This window comes from Mustela nivalis, assembly GCF_964662115.1.
Source record: "Mustela nivalis genome assembly, chromosome: 3".
Lineage (NCBI taxonomy): Eukaryota > Metazoa > Chordata > Mammalia > Carnivora > Mustelidae > Mustela > Mustela nivalis.
Window position 1 is genome coordinate 51,054,224 of NC_139022.1, and position 24,259 is coordinate 51,078,482.

At 45.3% G+C, this 24,259-nt stretch overlaps 1 protein-coding gene across 6 annotated transcripts in view; it reads right to left on the bottom strand.

Moving 5' to 3' along the window:
• MCC (MCC regulator of WNT signaling pathway) overlaps nucleotides 1–24,259 on the bottom strand; it is a 435,968-nt gene that overhangs the window by 163,699 nt on the left and 248,010 nt on the right. The window contains exon 1 of one of the 6 annotated variants that reach the window (XM_082723703.1): nucleotides 1,634–1,937. The exons of the other annotated variants lie outside the window; for them this stretch is intronic. Coding sequence (XP_082579829.1) covers nucleotides 1,634–1,813 — 180 coding nt within the window. The 5' untranslated portion in view covers nucleotides 1,814–1,937. Of the gene's footprint in view, nucleotides 1–1,633; nucleotides 1,938–24,259 lie in introns of those variants that run through there. 6 annotated transcript variants of the gene reach the window in all.

Genomic DNA, 24,259 nt, shown 5'->3' on the forward strand with positions numbered 1-24,259 from the left:
ATTGAGACCAGGGGAGCCAGGAATGAAGTGGTTTCCTGACGGGTCATCCAAGCAACACGCCAGACAAGCTATACTCAAGCCAGCCAGGAAAGAGATGAGAGGAGCAAGAAATGACCCCCCCACCACCACCACCAACACCCCGTTCTCTTCATCTTTGCTCTTTTTCCTTCCCAATCCCTACTGGCTGCCAACACAACCAATTAAACAGCAGCCTTTTCTTGCATGAAAACAAGCTTTCCTTCTTCCCCTACCCTGCACAACCTCTCTCCTCTGTTACTAATATCCCCCATTCACCAAAGCCAGCAAACATCTGCTGTCTGCCTTCCTTGCCTGAGACACCTCAGAACCACTTGAGATGAATAGAACTCAATGTTCAGCTTTGCAAATGGGAGAGAAGGGGAGGGGGCAGTGAAGAAGTTCAAAAAATAAAGTAACCCCTATCTTCTACCCGAATGCACGGGGAGCTTCAGGGAGAGATGGTTTCTTACCAGAAGAAAAGGCGGCGGGGCCACCTGGGTGCCTCAGTCTTTGAGCATCTGCCTTGGGCTCAGGTCATGATCCCAGGGTCCCGGGATCCAGCCCCACACAGGCTCCCTGCTCAGGGGGAAGACTGCTTCTCCCTCTCCCACTGCCCTGCTTATGTTCCCTCTCTCTGTCAAATAAATAAATAAAATCTTAAAAAAAAAAAAAAAAAAAAAAGGCACTCCCCTCGTCCAAGCAGCCATTTTAATCAAGATTTGCCAAAATCAATTTTCCAGGATTCATAACGGAGAGTGGGACATTCCATCATTCCGAATTTACTTTGAACAGTATTCTCCAGCCACCACCAATTTTCAGTCCTATTGACGACGTACACATACAACTGGTCTCCAGACTCATTTCTAATAGTTCCTTTTTAGACGTGTTTGTTTATGAGCAGTCATTCAGATATACCTACAATGTAAGTGGTGGGGACACAAAAACACGCCTGCCTTGTCCATCAGCAGGAGCCACACACTCACACACACCAGAGGAAGACTGTGAACAAAACTGGAGGCAAAGACCAGAAAACCAGCCTCCTTTCTTAGAGAGTGAGACATAGTTTTGTTAGACCATGACTTCTGTCCCCACTGCCCCACCCCAAACAGCCTCCACATCCTCCCCGCCCCCAGCCCCGATGCAGACGAAAGTTTGCCATTTTTGTACTTTTTCTTTAGTTAGTGCAGAAGCGTCCCACAAACTGGAGGGCACCCATGACAGAACAGGGACTTAACATTCTCAGTCCTGTTCCTCCCACCCCCACCAGCGACGCCTGCTCCCTGCCGAGTGTAAATGGCACTTTAAATTATGCCCCAGCTGGAGAAATAGTATTTCTGACTGCTGGCTACTCGTAACACAGACACAACTTCCTCTTTTCCCTTTCGGAACTTTTGAGCCACCAAGGCAGGAAATCTTCTGGTGGCCAGCCTCCTTGGCATCTGCACGGAGAAGTCTGCGCTCAGGAAGGACCAGAGGCTGAGCTTGTGCATTCCGGGCTGGGATGTTGCCCTTCCACACCCCCCTCCATGAATCTGCCCAGGGGGGCTCTGGGCTGTGTGACAGGTCTACAGGCCCCAGAGAGAGAGAGAGAGAGATGCGCTTCTCGGGTTCCTACCCTGTCAAGCGCTGTGGTCCTCCTGCCTGGTGTGGAGCGGAGTCTGAGTCTAAAGCCACCCAGGGGCGTCGGTGCAGTGGTGGCACGGTCCAGGCGTTGGTCTTGCTGCCCGCCTGTGCGGTAGCCTTTCAACGAACTCAGTGACTCAGCAGCGTCCCCTTCCCCCCACTGGTCTCCCATCTCACTCCTCTCAATCACGGCGATGTCCACGTGACAGCGCGTTGTCTCCACCGAGACTAATCCCGTATCAATAAGAGCTTTCAGCACGACCCACACCAGATTACTCTGTCTCACAACCACTTTGCTGACCTTCCCCGGGGGCCAGAGAATACTCCCCCGGCGCGTACTATTTACAGAAGAGTCGACAGAAGCCAGATCGCTCGGTGTGATGATTTCACTTCCCAAAGTTTGTGGCTTTAACAAAGCAACCCGGCCACCAATATTCAACCGCACCACCACGTGCCGTCCAAGCCACCGGGATGAGAAAGGGAGGCTGGGTTTTACACAGAAGCAGCGGTAAGAATCGTTCCTGGGGTCCAGAAAACACAACCACGATGTAGAGTATCATTGCAACATACATCTTCATGGCCACCGAACCAAAAGATTACAAATAAAGGCTGCACAGGAAATGCCAAGGGACGGTGGGCTTGAAAATACCAGATGTATGGGTTTTGCTGTCAGATTTCTTTGCCAGTAGAGCCAAGGCAAGGCTACATGACATTTTATTCTCGTGTTTATCTAGACTGAGCAGGAGGGCTAATCCAATTACTAAGATGGGTTCCTAGCCAATCTAGTCTACCCTGTTCCTTGACGGGTGTACAGTCTCTCAAACCCGACAGAAGGTGTGAGGGAACCAGAGTACAGACCCAACTTCTCTACTTCCTCATCTTTTCCAGAGATTTTTATCCTGTGTTTACAATCTGATGGCTGGCAGAGAAGAACGCCGGTCTCTCTCCATAGCCTTTCTGAGCAGATAAGATAAATAAGAGGGATGAGTCCAAAGCCCACGAACTGCAGGGAGATTGCTGGGTGTTCCCAGAGAACCACTCACCTACGTGCCTGGAGAGGCAGTCTTGAGATTTTAGAAGAACAGTCTCATCAGCATTACGTGTAAGAACAAGAATGCGAGGCCGTACATAAAGTCGTCATCAAGGATTTTTCCAGCATTCGGTGTTAAGTTATGAAGCCGGCTCAGCAGAGGAAGCCCTGTGCACACACAGAATTGTCTTCCTCAGAGAATCTCTACTTATGGATCTTGAACACAAAGGTGTTTCCTTTTCAAACTGTGATGATAGCTACTCAAAATTCAACCCTTTTCCCTCAGAAATACACTCAAATAAAAAACAGGCACCAAATAAAAATTCACTTTTACTATGCAAATACTTGAAGCTTCTTGGAAGTCTATGTTCCAACCAGCTGGGCAGTTCTGAGGGTGCCGCGGCGAACCCCATGGGGGAGCGAGGCCAGGTGGGGAGAGCGCCACTGGGAACAACACAGACAGCCCCTCCAGGCAGGAACAACAGGAGAAGGGAGCACTGCCATCAAGAACCCAGGAGAAATGAAGGGGAGATCACATTCCAAAGGTGCTTGCCTTCTGTCTGTCAATGATTACCAGAAGGCAGGCAAATCCCAACTACTTTCTGATCATAATGCCTTTTGCATTTTTGTCACACAGGAGATCTTGAATTCAAGGTGGATTAATGTAGAAAATGGAACCGAACCCATTTGGAAGTATTACATATATGGCAACTGATAAAGGCAAATATGCAATAACAGGAAAAATACACAAATACTTAGCAGGAAAAAGTGGAAATGTCGGTAACCTTCCCCTAAACGTGTGACAAGGCAGAAGCAGAGAGTCTGGGGGCTGGCTGAGGGCTTTAGGGACAAAGCAGGCGGGGTTCCCATCACGAGGATAGCTTCCCACTCTTCATAAGGAGGCAGCCCATCCAAGTGCTGGTCTTAGTCTTTTCTTTCTTTCCCCTTTCTCCTGATTCCTGCTTGTCTTTTCTTTCTTTCCCCTTTCTCCTGATTCCTGCTTGTCTTTTCTTTCTTTCCCCTTTCTCCTGATTCCTGCTTTACTAGCATTTTCCTCAAGGAATCCCCAAGACTTGATGTGTTTTATGCTAGTGTGTTTTATGCCCGAAGCTTTTATGGGAAGTGCTGAATGGACGTCAATGGTGTAGTGAGAAGAGCAGCCCTACCAGTCCGAAGAGGGGAGCTGGAGACCCAGAACCTTCAGCAGCCCCAGGCCTGTGTGCGAGGAGTCTGACGTGCAAGGCTTCCTCTCCCCAGCTATCTCGAGAGCTTGACCTGCCCTGCTTGCTTCCTTCGGGGAACTGAACTGGACCCTGCACGGTCCGGCCCTGAATGTGACTTTGTGTCATCCAGAAGGTGGATTAAACAGGATAAAGAAGACAAAGCCTGAGTCCCAGCTCCCCCTGTCCCTTGGGTGCTTTCCTTCCCCTTTTAGGCCATTTGTAAAATGTGGATTGTCATTCCCGTTCTGTGTACCTGCCAGTGTCAACACAGAGCTTTAAACAATGAACTCGAAAATAAATATGACAAAACCAAGATGCTATCACAGGGCGCATTCTTATCAGTCTTGAAAACGCTAAGTTTTTAGAGTATAAATAGTTCTAAGTTGAAAGAAAGTCTTCGAGAACATTTTCATATTGTATACTAAGAAAAAAAAAAAAGTATTTGCTTTAAGTAAGGGAAATCGAATAGTTTCAAATAGATGGACTCGGGGTATTGGGGAGGGGAGGCAGGGACTAGAACATTCTCCCAAATAAGACCACTGACATGGGGCTAAAGGGGTTCATGAGGAATCTCAGTTGACGTGGCACACAGTGCCGCTATGGAATCCAGCAGTGTTCTACAAGACACCAGAAGGCTACCACAGGGACGGTCCTCTCCGTTGCCCTAGCTGGTGAGGGTCAATCCGGCCCTTTGCCAGCCTGGAGAAAGACCAGAAGCCGGCAGCAGACTATCAGTCTGCTGCCTCAGTATTGCCCGATTGCCCTAGACACCCAAGTCCTGCAGGATTGCTGTAGCTACGCAAGCTTCGAATGACGAATCACTGGAGCCTGGCGTCATTCAAACCAAGTATCTCACTGTACAGATAGGGAAACTGAGGCTTGGCAGCAAAATGAAGGCACTTCCTTGGGAAAGGTGGCATCCGAGCTCCACTGAGCACCCTGTACCCCAGACTCCCCACCCGGTGTCTACTCCACTAACCTGGGATTTTTCTAGTCACCTAATTGGAACCATATGGTTTACCCACGTGCCAATATGCATATACACACGGTCAGAATATTTTCTCCTCCTGACTTGATAAAAGAATCTTTGTTCCTTCTCCTTTCCTTATTTTCCAAATATTTAAATATTTCAAGTGCTCCGAGGAACCCTGGCCTTGAATTGTTTTGAACCGATAAAGTAGGTACATTGCAGGCGCCTGGGTGACTCAGTCGGTTAAGCGCCTGCCTTCGGCTCAGGTCATGATCCCAGAGATCTGGGACTGAGTCCCAAGTCAGGCTCCCAGCTCAGGGAAGAAGCCTGCTTCTCCCTCTCCCTTTGCCACCCCCCCCCCATTCTCCTTCTAATAAATAACTTTTTTAAAAAATAGGTAAACTAGGTAATTAGACTATGAATCCTTCCTATATAGCACCTTATGGTTTCCATAAGCTGTCACATGACCTTCACAACAGCTCTGTGATACAGGCAGGGGAGGGATTATTTGCTGCCTATGTAGTGCTCTAGGGAGGTTAAATGATGTATCTGATGTTGGAACCAGAGTTGGACCCAAACCCTCTGACCCCAACCTTGGCCCTTCCTTCTCCATTCATCCACTTCAGGATCCTATTATACAGCAGGCATGGGGGGGACAAAGGTGGGCAGAACAGAGCTCAGGTTTTCAGGGAACCGGTGTTTAGTGGACACACACACACACACAGGTAGCAGAGACATGTCCTCATGGGTTAGAATCTTTGGGGTTAGCCTCACATTTGAAAGCGGACTCCACGATTTACTAGCTATGTGAACCTGGCAAGCCACAGCCAAATGTTTTTAAACTGTGGTTTCCTCATCTCATAGGACTGCCTCAAGGATCAAAGGAGCTAGCAGATGAAAGATGTTTTAGTACGGGGCCCAGTTCACGGTAAGCATTCAGGAAGTATACCCTGTTTTAATTACCATCAACCAGTACGACAACGATAGAGTCCTATCAAGGTCATTACTGGAGCAGAGCCCAGTGACACTTGTACTTGGTCTGGGAGACAAGAGTTTCTGGAGAAACTGAATCGTAGACAATGGCTCTGATGGGAGGGTTGTGTGTACAAAAGGGAGCCTTCTTTTCATCTGTCTATCCATGTTGTTATCCAGTGCCTACCGGGAGCACAAGCGCTTTCCGAAATGATTCTCAGCAGGGCTCCCTTGAATAAAGGGTTTTCCTAGAATACTTAAAGTATGAGCTCCTTCAGAAGAGTTACACTCACAACTTTTCAGAGTTATACCTACTGGGTGAAATGAGGCATAGCTGTGGTCTATTCTGATCTGAGCCAGGGGTAACAGCTTAAGAGATAGACACCTATAAAGAGAACCTCAGCAAAATGACTTCTACTAGCAATTTAAAGAATGCCTCCCTCCACCGCAGCTCCACATTTGAGTGGTCAGCAGCTGAAGGCGGACCCTACTCTATAGCAGAGGTGTGGCCTGAGGTGATTGGGACTTCCATCATGGTTAAACTTCACCTTTCATTTGAAGGAGAGAATCCACCTGGCCAAATGCTTGCTCATAGGCCATGTTTGCCTACTGAAGGTAACACAGATAAGAATCCCACACTTTCCACTTTGTACTACGATTTTCTCTTCCTCTCCCTTTATACCTTTCGACTCTCCTGCTCCTGGTGTGTCCAAAGGTATATTCATGTGGATGAAGCAAGGATATGGCCAAAATGGGCTAGCCTGTGAACTTTAAGAAAAAAGCTCTGCTACTAAAGATAAAACAAAGTCACAAAATATGAGAATTCATAAGCTGGATAATTCATATCAATCTTTTGCATAGCCAACTTGAGGAGTAAGGAAGTTGGCATCTATCTTTCTGTCCTTTATCACAATGGACATGACTGACTCCTTTCTACAAAGTTCCTTAATCTTATGCAGAAGGAAAAACTATCACCTTTCGAGAATGCCCAGAAGCTATTAATACCTGCCCTCCAGATGGTTCTCATCCGTCTCAGGCTGCTGCCCTGTATAAAAAAAAATGAGGGGGGTGCCTGGGTGGCTCAGTGGGTTAAGCCTCTGCCTCATGACCTCAGGTCATGATCCCGGGGTCCTGGGATGGAGCCCCGCATCAGGCTCTCTGCTCAGCGGGGAGCCTGCTTCCTCCGCTCTCTCTCTCTCTCTGCCTGCCTCTCTGCCTACTGTGATCTCTCTGTCAAATAAATAAATAAAATCTTAAAAAAAAAAAAAAAACAATGAGGGACCAAGTCCTTTGGATAATGATCTTTTCGACTTTCTTCCACTAGATTCTTGAAGATAGGAAAAGAGTTTTCATTCTAATCTGAAATGTGAGGTGAAAAAACTGAATGGAAAAAAAAAAAAAAAAGACCCACAAGTTTTTTTTAACCATAACAAATATAATTTCCATGAAGAGAACACTTGCCTTTTAAGCTTATTGGAAACTGAGACAAAGTGGAAGTCATAGAAACTTTAGGTAACAAGAGTACCACATTAAAAAGCAAAAATACCCGTTTCTTAAAAGATACAATTCTTTAAAGATCTATCTCTTGCCTGAAGGATTCTAAAGATCCTCACGGTATTACTCAAACACAATGTCACTAACAACATGGCCACAAACTGCAGATATGCGTTTCCTAATGCTCTTGTTTAATGCAACGCACTATAAAATTCAGAAGCCGAAATCTGGGGTCAGATTCTAAAGTCATTCTGTGAGGGGTTAAGTGAGGCACTGTACAGCCACATCCTGTAGTGATCTAATTTTATCCCAGGACAGATCCTAAAATATTTCAAGAAGTGGATTGATATAAGCTGCCTGTTAAGATACCTTCCTTAAAAATCCTCTCTTATAACCAGAGTTTTTACGGAAGCTGTATATCCGACAGATTATTTTCTGTGTTGAGGGTCTGGATTTTCCTCGACAGGCTCTTACATCTCAAGACTGATGTTCTAAGACATTCATTAATTCCTGCATACAGAACTCATTCAGATTTTAGGGAATACTTGACATGTTTACCTAAAGTCATAAAGAACAAACTTATTAAAATGCCTCAGAAGTAGAGGAAATAAAGTTCAAAAATTATATTCATTCCCACAATGTTATTGTTCCCAATTGTCCTATATCAGTGGTTCCCAATCAGCCGTGCTCTGCCAAGGCAACACAAGAAAACACCAGAGTGTGTCTAAGGCAATTCCACCAGGTTCCTCCAAACAGAGCCCATAAAGACTACAAAGGAAACAGAAGGATAACAGAATATACACAGTTATTTTAGACCTATCCTGATTTCCTTTAGGCTTTTGGTACATGCCTACCTTTATGGCTGCAATAATTTTAATATAAAAGACCGGCACAGAAATTTCTTCTGGGAAAGAGTTTTATATATTAAGTTGTCAAGCAAAAAGCTAGGTATGGTTTTTTTTGTTTGTTTTTTTGTTTTTTTGTTTTTTTTTTCCATTCAAGGTCACCACTGCACTCAGAATAGGAAAGGAGCTGCTTTCAAACATTCGACTCTAACTCCTGGTGTCAGCCAATCTACTAACACTCTTTTTCCATAGCTAGTCTTGTATGGAATAATCTAGTTCCTGGGATATCGTTTTTTGTTAGGATCCTTTATTCATCTTACCCACTCTTCAACGGGGGTAGTGGTGGGTGGCAGACGAAAACCAAGTCTGGCACGTGCGCGGGCGCACACACACACATAGAAATGGGGAAAAGCGGATAATGTTTTTGTTAAATTTGTAAATGAATGTGTCTAGAGGCTAATTCATTTTTGCTATAAAAATGGTGTGCATACTTAGAGCCATCTGTCAGCAGTGATAACATTTGTAAGACAGAATACCAACATTTTTCACAGAACTAGAACAAACAACCCTAAAATTTATATGGAACCATTAAAGACCCCAGATACCCAAAGCAATCTTGAAAAAGAAAAACAAAACTCAAGGCATCACAATTCCAGGCTTCAAGTTATATTACAAAATTGTAGTGATCAAAACAGTATGGTACTGGCATAAAAAGAGACACAAAGATCAGTGGAACAATAAACTCAGAAATAAACCTTCAATTATATGGTCAGCTAATCTTTGACAAAGGAGGAATGACTATCCAATGGGAAAAAGACAGTCTCTTCAACAAATGGTGTTGGGAAAACTGGTCAGCTACATGCAAAAACAAAACAAAAACAAAAAACAAAAAGTGACCACTTTCTCACACCATATACAAAGATAAACTTGAAATGGATTAAGGACCTAAATGTGAAACCTGAAATTGTAATAATCCTAGAAGAGAGCACAGGCAGCACTTTCTCGGACATTGGCTGCTGTAACATTTTTCTAGACAGGTTTCCTGAGACAAGGGAAATAAAAGCAAAAATAAACTACATCAAAATAAAATGTTTCTGCACAGCAAAGGAAACAATCAATAAAACTAAAAGACAACTAACTGAATGGAAAAAATATTATTTGCAAACAACATATTTGATAAAGGGTTAAGTACCAAAAATATATAAAGAACTGACAAAACTCAACACTCAAAAAACCCAATAATCCAATTTAAAAAAATGGGCAGAGGACATGAAGAGACATTTCTCCCAAGAAGACAAACAGATAGCCAACGGGCACGTGAAAAAATGCTTAACCTCACTCATCATTGGGAAAAACAAAACAATACCACAATGAGATATCACTGCACACTAGCCAGAATGGCTAGATTCAAAACCACAGACAAGTGTTGGTGAGAATGTGGAGAAAAAGGAACCCTCATACACTATTGGTGGGAATGCAGACAAGTGCAGCCACTGTGGAAAACAGTATGGAGGCTCCTCAAAAAATTAAAAATAGAAAATTAAAAAATATAATTTAATTAAAAATTAAAAATAGAATTAAAAATAGTAATTGCACTACTGGGCATTTACCCAAAACATACAAAAACTCTAATTCAAAAGGATACCTGCACCCTGTGTGTATAGCAGCATTATTCCCAAGAGTCAAATGATGGAAGCAGGGGCGCCTGGGTGGCTCAGTGGGTTAAGTCTCCGCATTTGGCTCAGGTCATGATCCTGGGGTCCTGTGATTGAGCCCCACATGGGGCTCTCTGCTCAGCAGGGAGCCTGCTTCCCTTCCTCTCTCTGCCTGCTTCTCGGCCTACTTGTGATCTGTCAAATAAATAAATAAAATTAAAAAAAAAAATGATGAAAGCAGCCCAAGTGTTCAACAGATAATGAAGGTATATAATAGGTAGGTAGATAGATAGATACAGATATATAATGGAGTATTACTCAGCCATAAAAAGAGAGAAATCTTCCCATTTGCAACAACATGGATGGATCTAGAAAGTGTAATGCTAAGTGAAATGTGTCCATCAGAAAAAGACGAATACCGTATGATTTCATTTATATGTGGAATTTAAGAAACAAAGCAAAAGAGCAGAAGAAAAAGAATGAGACGGAGAGACAAACCCAGAAACAGACTCTTAACTCTAGAAAACAGATGGTTACCAGAGGGCGGGGGGTGAATCAGGTGAAGGGGATTAAGAGTGCACTTATCATGATGAGCATTGAAGCATGTACAGAATTACTGAATCACTATTTTATACACCTGAAACTAAAGTAACACTATGTTAACTATACTGGAAACAAAATGAGAAACTTACAAAGATTTCTAAGATACAGTCTCCACCTGATGGTTGAGTGTCTGGTTTTTTTCCTCTTTTCCCTGCACCCACCACAACCACCTAATCCATTCAGTAGACCCTGATAGCACACACGTTGGCATTAACAGAGGGATAATATAGGGCAGGGAATGAGGGGACAAAGCTGTGGCTGGAAAGAGGGAAGTGTTAAGCCGTCAACAGCAAAATAGGACATTTTTTCCCCTAGACAAGTAACTCTGACCAGGGATTAGAGGGCATCTAAATATACCTTCCCATAATTTCCCCATATCATCTCTCCTCTTCCCCAGTTCTCTCTCTTAAGTATCCATCCGGGGGCACCTGGGTGGCTCAGTCATTGGACGTCTCCCTTCAGCTTGGGTCCTGGCCCCAGGGTCCTGGGATCGAGCCCTGCATTGTGCTCCATGCTCAGCGGGGAGTCTGCTTCTCCCTCACCCACTCCCCCTGCTTGTGTTCCTGCTCCTGCTGTGTCTCTCTCTGTCAAATCAATAAATAAAATCTTTAAATAAAATCTTAAAAAAAAAGAAAAGAAAAGAAAAGAAAAGAAAAAAACCTATTCATCCAGCACCTGTTAAGAGTGTGGTGCTCTGCTAAATGAGGGGGGAGTAGCTCAGAAAACGCATGTGAGGCCCTCATCATAAACCTTCTATTCCAGTCTGGAATGCAAAGAAGAGAAGATGAACGCACACACCCCCACGCAACATACACATCAAACCTCTACTGAGCCCAAGCCAGCTAGTGCATCTGACGAACCCATGTATCCTGACTCACTGCGGCTGGGATTCAGAAAGGCCTTGGGAACTAGGAAGCCAGGTGTGGTGAGGAATCTGAAGGTGGCATTCCCTGAGGTGAAAGCCAACAAGGTGTCCGGGGGCCCATGACCCCAACTACATGGGCAAGAAGAAGACAGGCCTAATCTGAGTGAACACAGGGAGGAGAAATCAAGGTTGACTGGTACTAGGGAAGCTCTCTGAAAAACGAGATTAATTTCCAGGGAGGGAAGAACTACAGGAACACTAATTTAGTGTAGTCTAGCACAGACCCGAGGCTGGGGACGTGTTAGTTTTCATCTGCCCCCCAGGGGCTGGGAGCCCCCCTAACCGGGCACGCATACTCCCGTACTCCAGACATGTGAGGCTAATGTTTGCAAGTCGCTCATCGCAAGGTATCACTCCGGAGGTGGCTACTTTCAGCTCCTCACCTCTCTGTCAACACCGAAGGCTTGGTCCATTAGCTTAGAGGTCAGGAAAGATTTCCCAGCAGGGAAGTTATGTGTAGCTATGTGTTTGAGCTACGTGGATGCGCCAGAAGTACAGTAAGGCACTCCACCAGAGGACAAACGAGCGAGGGGCATCTGACAAGCCAGCCCTGCCCCGTGTCACGGAGCCCACCTCTCAATTCTGGAACAGTCCTTCGTACAGCCACTGGCTTGGAGGCTTCTCGTCGTCAGATCCAGACTAGGTCAGCAGGATTACACACACACACACACACACACACACACACACACCCCGGAAAAGTCACATTTGCTTCACAGTAACTTTGAAGGGAAGGTACTGTCAGGGCCTCTGAAAGTTCAGAGGGTGGGCAAGGAGGCTGTCCCATGCCTACTTCTGCGATGAGGCACCTGCATTCGTAGCGGGGCTGGGAGGAGTCCGCACTCAAGCTCAGGACATGAAGGAGGAATCAGACTTTTATCACTCACCTTCCTCGACTGCCGGAGCTTAGGGACTGCCACCCTAAACCCCACTTAATTAAAGATAACCCAACTGGCTTAGAGGGCAGGTTGTAGCACACCTAAATGAAGACACTGCATTAGAAACGAACCTATTGTAAAAACTAACATTGTTAAAATCATGAAAAATGGGAGTAGCTATGTGTGATACATGCTTGAAAAGTAAAAACTGCATACTACAATGGATTTTTTTAATTTTTTTTTAAAGATTTTATTTATTTGGCAGAGAGAGAGGAGGAAGCAGACTCCCTGCTGAGCAGAGAGCCTGATGCGGGGCTTGATCCCAGGACCCTGAGATCATGACCTGAGCCGAAGGCAGCGGCTTAACCCACTGAGCCACCAGGCGCCCCTACAATGGATTTTCATTAAAATCAGAACCTAAGGGGGGTCTGAGTGGCTCAGTTGGTTAAACGTCTGCTTTCAGCTCAGGTCACAATCCTGGGGTCCTGTGATCGAGTCCTGTATAGAGCTCCCCGCTCGGTTAGGAGCCTGCTTCTCCCTCTCCCTCTGCCCATTCATGCTCTCCCAATCTCTCTCCATCTCACTCTCTCTCTCAAATAAATAAAATCTTTTTTAAAAAATCAGAACCTAAACCTGAAAAAGTATCTACAATTTTTTTATTTCTATACGGCTTCTCTAAGACAATGTCCCTAAGATTCTGTAAGATTCCAAATGATTCTAGCAAGAATCTATACTGACAGCTTAGTGAAGTGCTCTTTACTAACGCCTGGCATTTAAAAACCAGTATTTGATAACTAACACCCCACTAGAGCTCTCAATAAGAATACTTTAGTAAATATAATTATGTTGGTACATAAATTACACATATAATCAATCTTTATTAAGTCACAAATCTATATATATCTTTATCTTTTTATATCTTTATCAATTCATATATATACATATATATTATAATCTATATTATAATATATATAATTGGGGGGGGCAATACACACATACCTAATGCTAAAAGGCCAGAAAAGCCAGACCCCTTCTTGGCCAAGCAGCAAAGTACACATTTCCTTCTCACTAATCTTAAATCCCTAGATATCTTCCCCATGGACATTTGCTGCTGACAGCCACCATCAGACAGAGCTCTATGACCTGACTCCTCTCCAGGGAAGGCCTGAGAGAAGGTTTCATACCATTCTTCGAAAGCATTCAGCTGCCACATGTAGCATGATCTTTTAAAACAAAAACAAAAACAAAAAAAATCCCACACTGCAGACAGCTTTGCTACGTTAGCATGCCATTGTTAGACATACACAACCAAAATGGAAACCTCTAAACAGAACCATCTTTTTTCTTTTTTCCTTTGCCATTATTCAAACGCAAAATCTCCAGCAGTACAGGGAACGTGTATCTCCACTTGGAATTTCATGCTCTCAACTCCCAGCCCCTTCCACCAAAAACCTGTTCCTCCTACTAGTCGTGCACAGACACATGCTGAATGCCAAAGTGCAGAATCCCAGGCACAGAATGCAAAACTAGACAAAACGCAGTTCCTGCATGCATGGGGCTCCAAGGGGGACATTCTTGTACTTTCCAGATTGCACAATTTCTACGGTGGCCGTCTGCTCTAACTGTTGCTGAATGAACAGGCAAACAAACAAACAAACAATCTTGCTCCAAGCTTTCCTCTCCCTTCCTCACTCGGGTCTGATTTGTCTTCATCTTTGACTTAGGCCATCATTTTCATCTTTCATTTCTCTGTTTGCTGTGTGCCTCCTTCCTTCCGAAGCCTACTTGTTTCTCTGCATTTTAGAATTCTACTCTGCGACGCTTGCTTCCCAGTGCAAAGAGTCCCTGAGCTGTATTTTAGAATAACCTAACCAAAACTGTTTTCTAGGAGACGGCAGGAATCGAAATGGCTACTGTCGTGTGCGGGGTCATCGCTGCTCTGATCTGCCACTTTTTCCTCAGGTTTCTGCTTCCTAATGACTGCCCCACACCTCCCTCATCTTCCTGCGAAAGCAGACTCATGGGTCTAGGAAAAAACAGGAGAAAAATCAGAGTCCTTGGGAGCTAGGGTTAGCCGGCTGATGAGAGAGGAGACCATGAGCCAGTGCGAAAGGAAACAGAATGGAAGCTCGGCCCTAAGAGTTAGGTGGTGCCACCGGCGGCTTGCAAGGCAGAGTGGACAACATCGGGTACCTCTGTGGATGGGGTGCGACACATAGTGCCTCATGGCCTCCATGTCCCCAGCTTTCGGGAAAGGCTTACAACTACCATGGCCCCTCGGGCAGCTTGCAGCCAGCAGTGCCCCAATAATACTGGGTCATAGGAGAACGATAATGTAACCCGAAGAACGCACAGACCCGTAACGAAGGACAGGCTAGCTAGACCAACAAGTTGCCCGTGGTCTTGACAGTCTCATGTCCAAACATGAGAGAGAGAGAGAGAGAGAGAGAGAGAGAGATGGCCGAAGGTCCTTCCCGGGACACAGAGGGGTGGGTGGGAGCCGTCACTGGGCCTACGTGTCCTCAAGCTGCCGGATGACAGAGTAAGGCTTGTTTCTAATTCCGGACACGTGCTGTCTTTCACACACACTCTTGCTGTGGCCCGGCCACTCCCCCTTGGTCCCCTCCTCACTCAAAGTCCTTTAAGTCCCTCAGCAGAGGCTCCCCTGCCCGGAAGAGGAATCACCAGCTAATCCCAGGTCCTGCTGGGAGCTGAAGCTTGTCCGCAGGGGAGGCATCACTCATTTCCCTCCACTCCCCAAGTGCCCTCCAGGCACAGAACACAGCACAAGGGAGCCAGGCAGCCAAGTGGGAATGTGGGGGACTGGCAGCTTTTGCGGAGGTCTGGTCTCTCCGCCTCCCTCCTCCCAGCCTGTCTCCCTCTTCTCAACTCTAAACACAAGGCCAAGCCCGGTGGTATGAATGCACAAAAGCACAAAGCCACACACCAAGCAGCCCTGAGAAGTGCCAAATGTGGGTTGTGGCCAAGACCCGAGGTTCTCTCAGGCCTCTTTCAAAAGCCCACAAAGGACAGAGTGGGAGATGGGGAGACCCCACCCGAAGCTCAGTCCTCTGTGCTCACGGCTCCCCTCCAGTCCGTTCCATCCAAAGAACTTTCTGTTCAATCTGGGGCCGTTAACGGAGTCCCCTTGCACACTCGTGTTGCCCTCTCATGCTGGATGCCCCGGCGGCAACCTCCCTGAATAGCTCCGGTCCAACTTGACAGCCTCAAAAGGAGACACTTAAAGTACAGTGTGACGTGCCCTAGAACAGAAATGCATACGAGATCCGGGAGATCCAGCAGCAAACGAGGTCTGTGCCTTGCCTCCCCCCATTTTGTCAGTGCCTCCACCTGTCTCAACCCGAGCATCTAAATTCTGCACAATGTCCACTGCCCAACTCAACAGTCAGCTCAGCAGTCACTCTCTCCAGATCATGTCAGACTGCTGCTGGTTCCTTCTCCTTCTTCGCTCATCCCCATCTGTGCCACGCGGCCAGGCACCTCTTTCAGACCGCTCCTTCAATGCAGGCCCTTAAAAACATCAGTCACTCGGGGCACCTGGGTGGCTCAGTGGGTTAAACCTCTGCCTTCGGCTCAGGTCATGATCTCAGGTCTCTGGGATAGAGTCCCACATCAGGCTCTCTGCTCAGCAGGGAGCCTGCTTCCCTCTCTCTCCCTCTCTCTGCCTGCCTCTCTGTCTACTTGTGATCTCTCTGTCAAATAAATAAATAAAATCTTAAAAAAAAAAAAAATCAGTCACTCTTTGAAACCCCTCCTGTCTCCCTATGTCCCACCTGGCACCTGGTTGAGCCACACTGAAACACTCGTAGTACCCCCAAATCACCATGCTCATCCCTGCCACTGGGACTTGGGACACAAACCCTTCACCCTCCCCAGAACATGATTCCTGGCCCCCTCCCGCCCCCACCCTTCACTCGGCTAGCTGTCCCCAGGCCTCTAAGTTTATGCTTCTCCTTTAAGCTCTATAAAATCTGCTGTAGAACCTATACCAAGCACAAATGTTTGCTAGCACACCTGTTGCCTCTGTCAGAGGTCAAATCACTTAAGGGGACTAGAACCTTGTGTAGAGTAGTCTCTTGATAATCCCAGGACAGGAGCTAGGACTTGTTTAGCCTTACATCTTTGTCCTTAGCACAGTGCCTGAAAAAAGCAGGTGGCTCTTTACTGAATGGACAAACTTGCCTGGAGGCTTCAGAAGAAGGCTTCATCCAGGAAGAGATCATCTCAGTCCTAAGGCAAGAACATGGTTCGTCCAAGCTTTGGGGAAGGCCCAGTCGTGACTATGGGGTCAACAGCTGTCACTCAAGGAAAGTCCTCACATTAAAACAAATGCAAAGCCCACCCTCCCATTAGCCTTGTGCCCCTACATCAGTCAAGGCTGCCAAGGCCTATATTCTCCAATGTGGGCACAAAACACTTCATCTTGGTACCCTCTACAAGATCACCACGCTGAGTTACTGACTTATTTTTATTTGTATGACTGAACTGTGGACTACTGTCACTATAACTTGAACAATAGACCTCATTATGTTATCCTAGATGTTCTGAAGTAAGAACAGTATGAAATGAAGCATAAATACTCTTAGCTCAATGAGAGATTACTAAAATCACCTACAGCATAGCAACAAATGGATACTTTGAAGTTCAAGGCTTCATTTTCAACAATTCTGCCTGTGCCCTGCAGATGACACAAGTGCTCAGATTTTTTTTTTAAGATTTTATTTATTTATTTGATAGAGATCACAAGTAGGCAGAGAGGCAGGCAGAGGGGGGGGAAGCAGGCTCCCTGCTGAGCAGAGAGCCCGATGCAGGGCTTGATCCCAGGACCCTGGGATCATGACCTGAGCCGAAGGCAGAGGCTTTAACCCACTGAGCCACCCAGGCGCCCCTAAGTGCTCAGATTTTTAATAAGCAATCAAAGCTTTCTTCGGCGTCAGCTAGTTGAGTATTTTTGGACACTCAATACCAGCACTTCCCCTTCCCCTCGCAAAAACACAAAACCAGAAACAACAGAATGCCCACTAGGCCCCAAACAGATGCCTCATAAATCCATCTGAAAGTAAGAATAAGCCTTCGAACAGGTTATTTCTGTTTTTCTTCCAAATAGAACATCAAGTAATTTATACATATTTCATTTAGAATCTGAATCAGACTCTCCCACCACATTCTCCTCCTCCTTCGCTACCAGATCGCCTACAGCCTGTAGGCGAACTAGAAGCCCGAGTTTAGTCATTTGGCAGATCCTTCGTCAATGCCCCCAAATATACTAGGTGGGACTAGAATAACCACCCACACCTCTCAGAGCATCCACCAACTTCTTTGTTGTTCAGTCAAAACGGTCACTTTTTGGTCATCCCTTGTTTGGGAACAAGTCCCTCTCCTTCACCTATTCCAGGGGTCCGGTAAGTATGGCCCAACCCTCAGCCAAACCCAGCCTGCTGCCTGTTTTTGTAAATAAACGTTTACCAGAGCCTCACCATACCCATTCATGGTATGGTGCTTTGGCTGTAATAAGGTCGAGTTAAGTAGCTGTGATGAAGGTCAAACGGCCCACAATACCTGTAATATTTCCTGTCTGAGCCTACAGAAAAATTTGCCAAGCCCTGCTCTACCTAGTGTCACTTTTCTTTCCTTTTTTTTTTTTTTTAAAGATTTTACTTATTTATTTGACAAAGATCGCAAGTAGGCAGAGAGGCAGGCAGAGAGAGAGGGGGAAGCAGGCTCCCTGCTGAGCAGAGAACCCAATGCGGTGCTCGATCCCAGGACCCTGAGATCATGATCTGAACCAAAGGCAGAGGCTTTATGCCACTGAGCCACCCAGAAGCCCCTACTCTCACTTTTCCTATAGGTCTCCTTCCTACCTTGGTGACTGTGCCTCCACAGGCTTTTGTTATTCTGTCACCCAGTGAAGATGGAAGGTGGGGTCCCCAGGATCTTTCAATCTTCCCACCTGACACAGTCTCTCCCCCTTAGGGTTCCCATGGCATGCAACCTCCCCTCATCGCAAACCTGTGGTTTAATTCTGAGTTTATTTGTCTTCCCCCAACAGACTAGACTCCTTGAGGACGGGGCTCACGATTATAGCTGTAATTTAGCAGAGCACCAGGCACACAGAAGCCGTTCAAAAATATCAACAAGGTGGATGAGTTTTCACAAGGGATTTTGGAAATAAATGTATTTAAAGGCTCTGAAAAAAGATCAGGCATGGGGTACCTGGGTGGCTCAGTGGGTTAAAGCCTCTGCCTTCAGCTCAGGTCATGGTCCCAGGGTCTGGGAATGGAGGCCTGCATCTGACTCTCTGCTCCGCGGGGAGCCTGCTTCCCTTCCTCTCTCTCTGCATGCCTCTCTGCCTACTTGTGATCTCTGTCAAATAAATAATCTTTAAAAAAAAAAGATCAGGCATGGTCCCCTGGTGAAAACACAACAGTTCAATTCACAAGATTCTTATTCTTATAAGTGATCGGTTCTTGATCTGTTTATAGACAACACAGGGAACAAAGTGGAAACCCTGACTGGGGGATTTTTTTTTTCCTCGAGATGAGGGCTGAAAGCCTGCATTTGCCATTTACTCGCTGTAGGATTTTCTATAAGGTGTCTACTCTCTGCACCCCAGTGGCCTCACCTATAAAATGAAGATAATGAGACAGTAGGTGGTTGTGAAACTAGGAATAGGTGTAAAAGGCCCCAACACCTTGTTCAAGCAATTTCGGTGCTCACTAAATAGGAGCTATTATTTTTATGGAAAGGTTCCTCTGCTTTAAGGCTCCAAGTACACCGGCAGGGAACATGGCTGTAATTAGCGTTCTCTTCAGCTTTTCATGGCAGGAGCCCAAGTTCAGGTGGTTGGTTCATATTTAACATTAGGAAAACAACAAGTGGCTGTGTCTTACATCAGTAAAAAGAGAACATCAAACTCTAAGAGCAGAGCTTTTCCCCTCTCCTCCATAAAGCTTCATCAGTTACAAGGCATTAGTGCTGATCCTAAGCGGAGACAACAAAACGTTCCGTGAATTTTCCTTCCCTGATAGACTTTACTATTACGTTTTTTAGCCATGACACATGGCTTAAAATTCGAGCTACAAATTTTTAAGAGTAGACAGTTGAGTATTCAGAAAGACGATTTTGAGTAAGTGAATTTTTAACCTCTCATTATTGCCAAGATATTTTTGCCAAATTAATGAATGTATGTGGAATTTTATTTTTTTCCCCAAAAGTAAAGTTTAGTCTATGGGGGTTGGGGCAGACATACTGCAGTTTTACCCATGTCAAAATATAAAGGGGGGTAATACCAAAAAATCCACCAAAAGAGGAACACACAGATACCCCGTCAGTATATTAAGACTTTGAATCTCTGCCTACCTCTCCATCTACTTGTGATTTCTCTCTGTCAAATAAATAAATAAAATCTTTAAAAAAAAAAAAAAAAAAGGGGGCGCCTGAGTGGCTCAGTGGGTTAAGCCGCTGCCTTCGGCTCAGGTCATGATCTCAGGGTCCTGGGATCGAGTCCCGCATCGGGCTCTCTGCTCAGCAGGGAGCCTGCTTCCCCCTCTCTCTCTCTCTCTCTGCCTACCTCTCCATCTACTTGTGATTTCTCTCTGTCAAATAAATAAATAAAATCTTTAAAAAAAAAAAAAAAAAAAGACTTTGAAAAGGCTGGGAATTAAGGGGAAAGGGGAAGTCTTAAGCTAATTGGAAGGGAAAGCTCTGCCCTCCACCTACGCCCCCAAATGGACATTCTAGTTGCATCACGTGACTATGACGGCTGGCCAGAGCACGGTCATTTATCTTCTGCAGTGAAACCAGAGAATTCAGGCAGAGCCCACTGAGCATTCCTCATGGAGGTATTAGCCGATCTATTCCCAGGAGACAGGAGAAACATTGAGAGGTCAAAAAGGACATGTGTACTGTGCGTACGCCATGCCCGAATATTCCGCTCTTCCAACACAACACGGTTTTGGGGACCAGGGAAGTACAGAGCAGATACGCAAAACCTAAGTCTTCGGCATTTTGGGGGGAGGGCATCTTTATTTTTTGCATCTCGCTCTACCCCCTATTGAACCAGACTTTGCAAATGGTTTCGCTTAGAAAGGAGCCACAACTCCTAACTGAACATCTGACCGCGTAGAAGACGGGCCGGGGAGAGGACTGGAAAGGCCCCCCTACAGGGCTTCTCTTGGCTTATAAATGCTTCATCTATAATAAATAACTTCTGAAATGGATCCTGGGTAGGTGAATCCATACCCGGGCTTTTATTAAATTTTATTCTCCAACATTTGCATCTCCTGCGATTAGCTGGGAGTTTTGGCACGACGCTGAAAGGCTGGGGGCTGGGCAGACAGCATTTCAGGAGCCGGGTGTGTAAGTCAGACAAGGGCAAAGGGCACCGTGCGATCTGCTGAGTGCCCCCGCTTCCTCCTTATTACTGACATTACCATCCACTCAACCGGGAGGGTGGGAGGTAGGTCAGGATAATCAGTTGAGTGCATTAGGGTTTTTCTCCCCTTCTTTGTTACAAATCCCACATGGGCAACTAATGAGAAAATGCCTAGAGGGAGAAACGAACTTTGAACACCAAAGTGTGGGTGCATCTGGCTTCACGTGCGTCCAAAGTAAGTTCCTCTCAGAGAAGTGAGGCAGCTATTTTTTCACGTCAAAAATGTACTGTAGAATTCTTTTAGAATATAAATATCTTCTCAAGTGTGTTAAATCGTTAAACCTTTGATTTGTGCACAATGTGCCTGGCAATGTACTTTGTGCATGTCAAGATATACCTCAGACATAAAGAACTCTCGGTTTTAAATGTTCAGCTACTTCAATAAAAAAAAAATTTTTAATTGATAATTATCATTCTAAATAGAAGGAGCAACATAAGAGGGGTGCCTGGGTGGCTCAGTGGGTTGGGCCTCTGCCTTCGGCTCAGGTCATGATCTCAGGGTCCTGGGATGGAGCCCCACATCGGGCTTCTCCGCTCAGCAGGGAGCCTGCTTCCTCCTCTCTCTCTGCCTGTCTCTGCCTACTTGTGATCTCTGTCTGTGTCAAATAAATAAATAAAATCTTCAAAAAAAAAAAAAGTTATTAAAAAAAAAAAAAAGAAGGAGCAACATAAGAGCAGCTTTGGAAATGACCTAGAACACTAAGATTATCCATAGAAATTCTTGATGTCCTATAGACAGTATGTCATTTGTGTGTGCTTTTTTTTTTTTTTAAAGATTTATTTATTTATTTGACAGACAGAGATCACAAATAGGCAGAGAGAGGAAGAAGCAGGCTCCCCACTGAGCAGAGAGCCTTATGCGGGGCTCGATCCCAGGACCCTGAGATCATGACCTGAGCCGAAGGCAGAGGCTTTAACCCACTGAGCCACCCAGGCGCCCCTTTTTCTTTTTAATGGAAGTAGGGACAGCGTTTTAAACAAACCCCGGTGTAAGAGAGAAATGTAGGAAGACCACAGTTTCTAAAGCCTTGCCTCTGCCTCCTTGAAGTGTTTACAGATTCCTGCAAACTATCAGGGATTTGTGTCAAACCCAAAAGGCCTGGAGAGGTACCCTGTTTATGCCTTTCAGCTCTGTGGTTGTTTTCAATATTGGGGTGCTGAAGATTTCATTCGGACACAGAGTTCAGTTGCCAAGTAGTTTGGAGACTATTGTTTGGAAGGTGCCGTGCAGTCTGTGCACAGGGAAGTTTGAGGAAACAGCCCTTGGCCATGAATTCCCTCCAGAGGCCTTTCCTTGGGGCCCTCAACTCCTGTTGTGACTTCCAGTATGAAGTTACCAGCATTAAGAATCATCCATTAAAAACCAACAACAGGGGCGCCTGGGTGGCTCAATGGGTTAAAGACTCTGCCTTCGGCTCAGGTCGTGATCTCATGGTCCTGGGATCCAGCCCCATATCGGGCTCTCTGCTTAGCAGGGAGCCTGCTTCCTCTTCTCTCTCTCTGCCTGTCTCTCTGCCTATGTGTGGTATCTCTGTCAGATAAATAAATAAAATCTTCAAAAAAAAAAAAAAAAGACACAACAACAATCAATTGTTATATTTATCCACAAATGTATCTACAAATGGTTTTAACATGATGTTTATATCTTCAAAAACAATTTGAAGGAATGTGGGGTTAAACCATTAATGTCTCAGAATAAATCATTTCTCACTATATTAATAATATTAATACACGGGAATATTAATATTCATTATATATTAACATTATTAATATTGTTATTGTTGGTTGTCATTAAATTTTTAAAATAAAATGACTGTGTAAGAAGTCCAAGCTGGGGAACAATATAATGAATCCCCTTACCTATTTTCCCAACTTTTACACATGGCTGAAGTTTTCCATAACAAAGACTTATGGCCAATCCCAGCAGACTAGACAGATGTGAGGTAAAATTCATGTCCCTCAAACATAGTCCAGGAGGTCTGGGTCTGCTGTGATCAGGTTACTGATCCCTCTCCAACCACCCAAACTGGCCTTCAGAATAGTTCCTGCTGTTCTTCCCACAGCCCCTTCAGCTCCACACCCAGGTGTGCTGTGGAACCTGACTGACCAGGTTCAAGTCACTGGCTTCTCACACCCTCCTGGTCAACCATCAAAATAAAGTCAACCTAGCTGAGCAAAAACTCTCCTGTCTACTTTCTCTCTCAGAGTTTCTAAAAACATCAGTATAAGGATCCAAAGACAAAGGGACCAAGGTCATATCCAGCAGAGATACCGAGGTATGATATTTAGGAGAGTCAGACTGAGAATAATCTGTATTTTTTTTTTTTACTCGAGTTTTTACTCGAGTTTCCTGAAAGTAAGAATGAACATCCTCCCCTCTCAGAATCAGGCACGAAGTAGAAGAGTCATATAATCAACTTCACCTTTCAAGTAGACAGAAAACGCTGTGACATTTATACAGCTGTGAAACCATTGCTACAATGAAGAGAGTGAACACATCCAGGACCCTCAGAAAGTTCCTCAGCCCCTTCCCACTTTCGCCAACCCTAGGCAACCACCAATCTGCCGTCACTATAGATTGCTTTGCGTTTCCTAGTTTTACATAAGAGCAGTCATACACTCTGTACTTTTTCTGTTTTGTTTCCCTCAGCGTTATTTTGAGACACAGCCACGTTGGCCATGGCACGGTTCAACACCCTTTTTATCGTGGAGTACTCGATTGCACGGATGTAACCCAGTCTGCTTATTCATTCACTTGCTGACGGGCATCTGGGTTTTTTCCAGATTTGGGCTGTCATAAATAAAGCTGTTCTCAATATGTGTGTGAGAGTGTTTGCAGTGGCAAGGTGATACAGTGGGTGTATGTTTAACTTTCAAGAAATTGTCAAACTGCTTTCTCGAGTGGTTGAACAATTGTACGCACGCACCAGTGGGCGATCAGAATTCCATTTGCTCCACGTGTACGCCAGTCCTTGTTTAATAAACATCTCCTGTTTATTATTATTATTTTACTTTGAGCTCTTCTCCTGGATGGGTAGTGGGTGGTTCTGGATTGGTGAAGATGTGGAAATTCAGAAGAGAATGGGAGGGTCAGAGAACATGTGGGCTCCACAGCTCCTCCCATGCAGCCAGGCCTGTGTATCTCTTCCTCTGGCTGTTTATGTGTGTCTCCTGAGAGCTTTTGTAATAAATCCATCATCTAATGAGTAAACTGGCTTCTAAAGTTCTAGGAGCCACCATAGCAAATTATCCGTACCCAAGGAGAGGGTCATGGGAACGTCTGATTTACAGTCAATCAGAAGTAGAGGTAATTACCTGGACTAGAAATTGGTATCTGAAGTGGAGGACAAGTCTCGTGGGACTGAGCTCTTCACGTGTGGGATCTGAGGGTATCTCTGAGGAGATCCTATCAGGACTTAGTTAAACTGTAGGACACCTGATTGGTATCTGAGAAGCGCCTGACAGTATAGAAAAATGCTCACACATCAGAACCAGTTGCAGAATCTTACCAGGGTAGGTTACAAAAGGGGTCTTCCAGAAGACCCCCTGTGGACAGGACACCTGAGCCAGA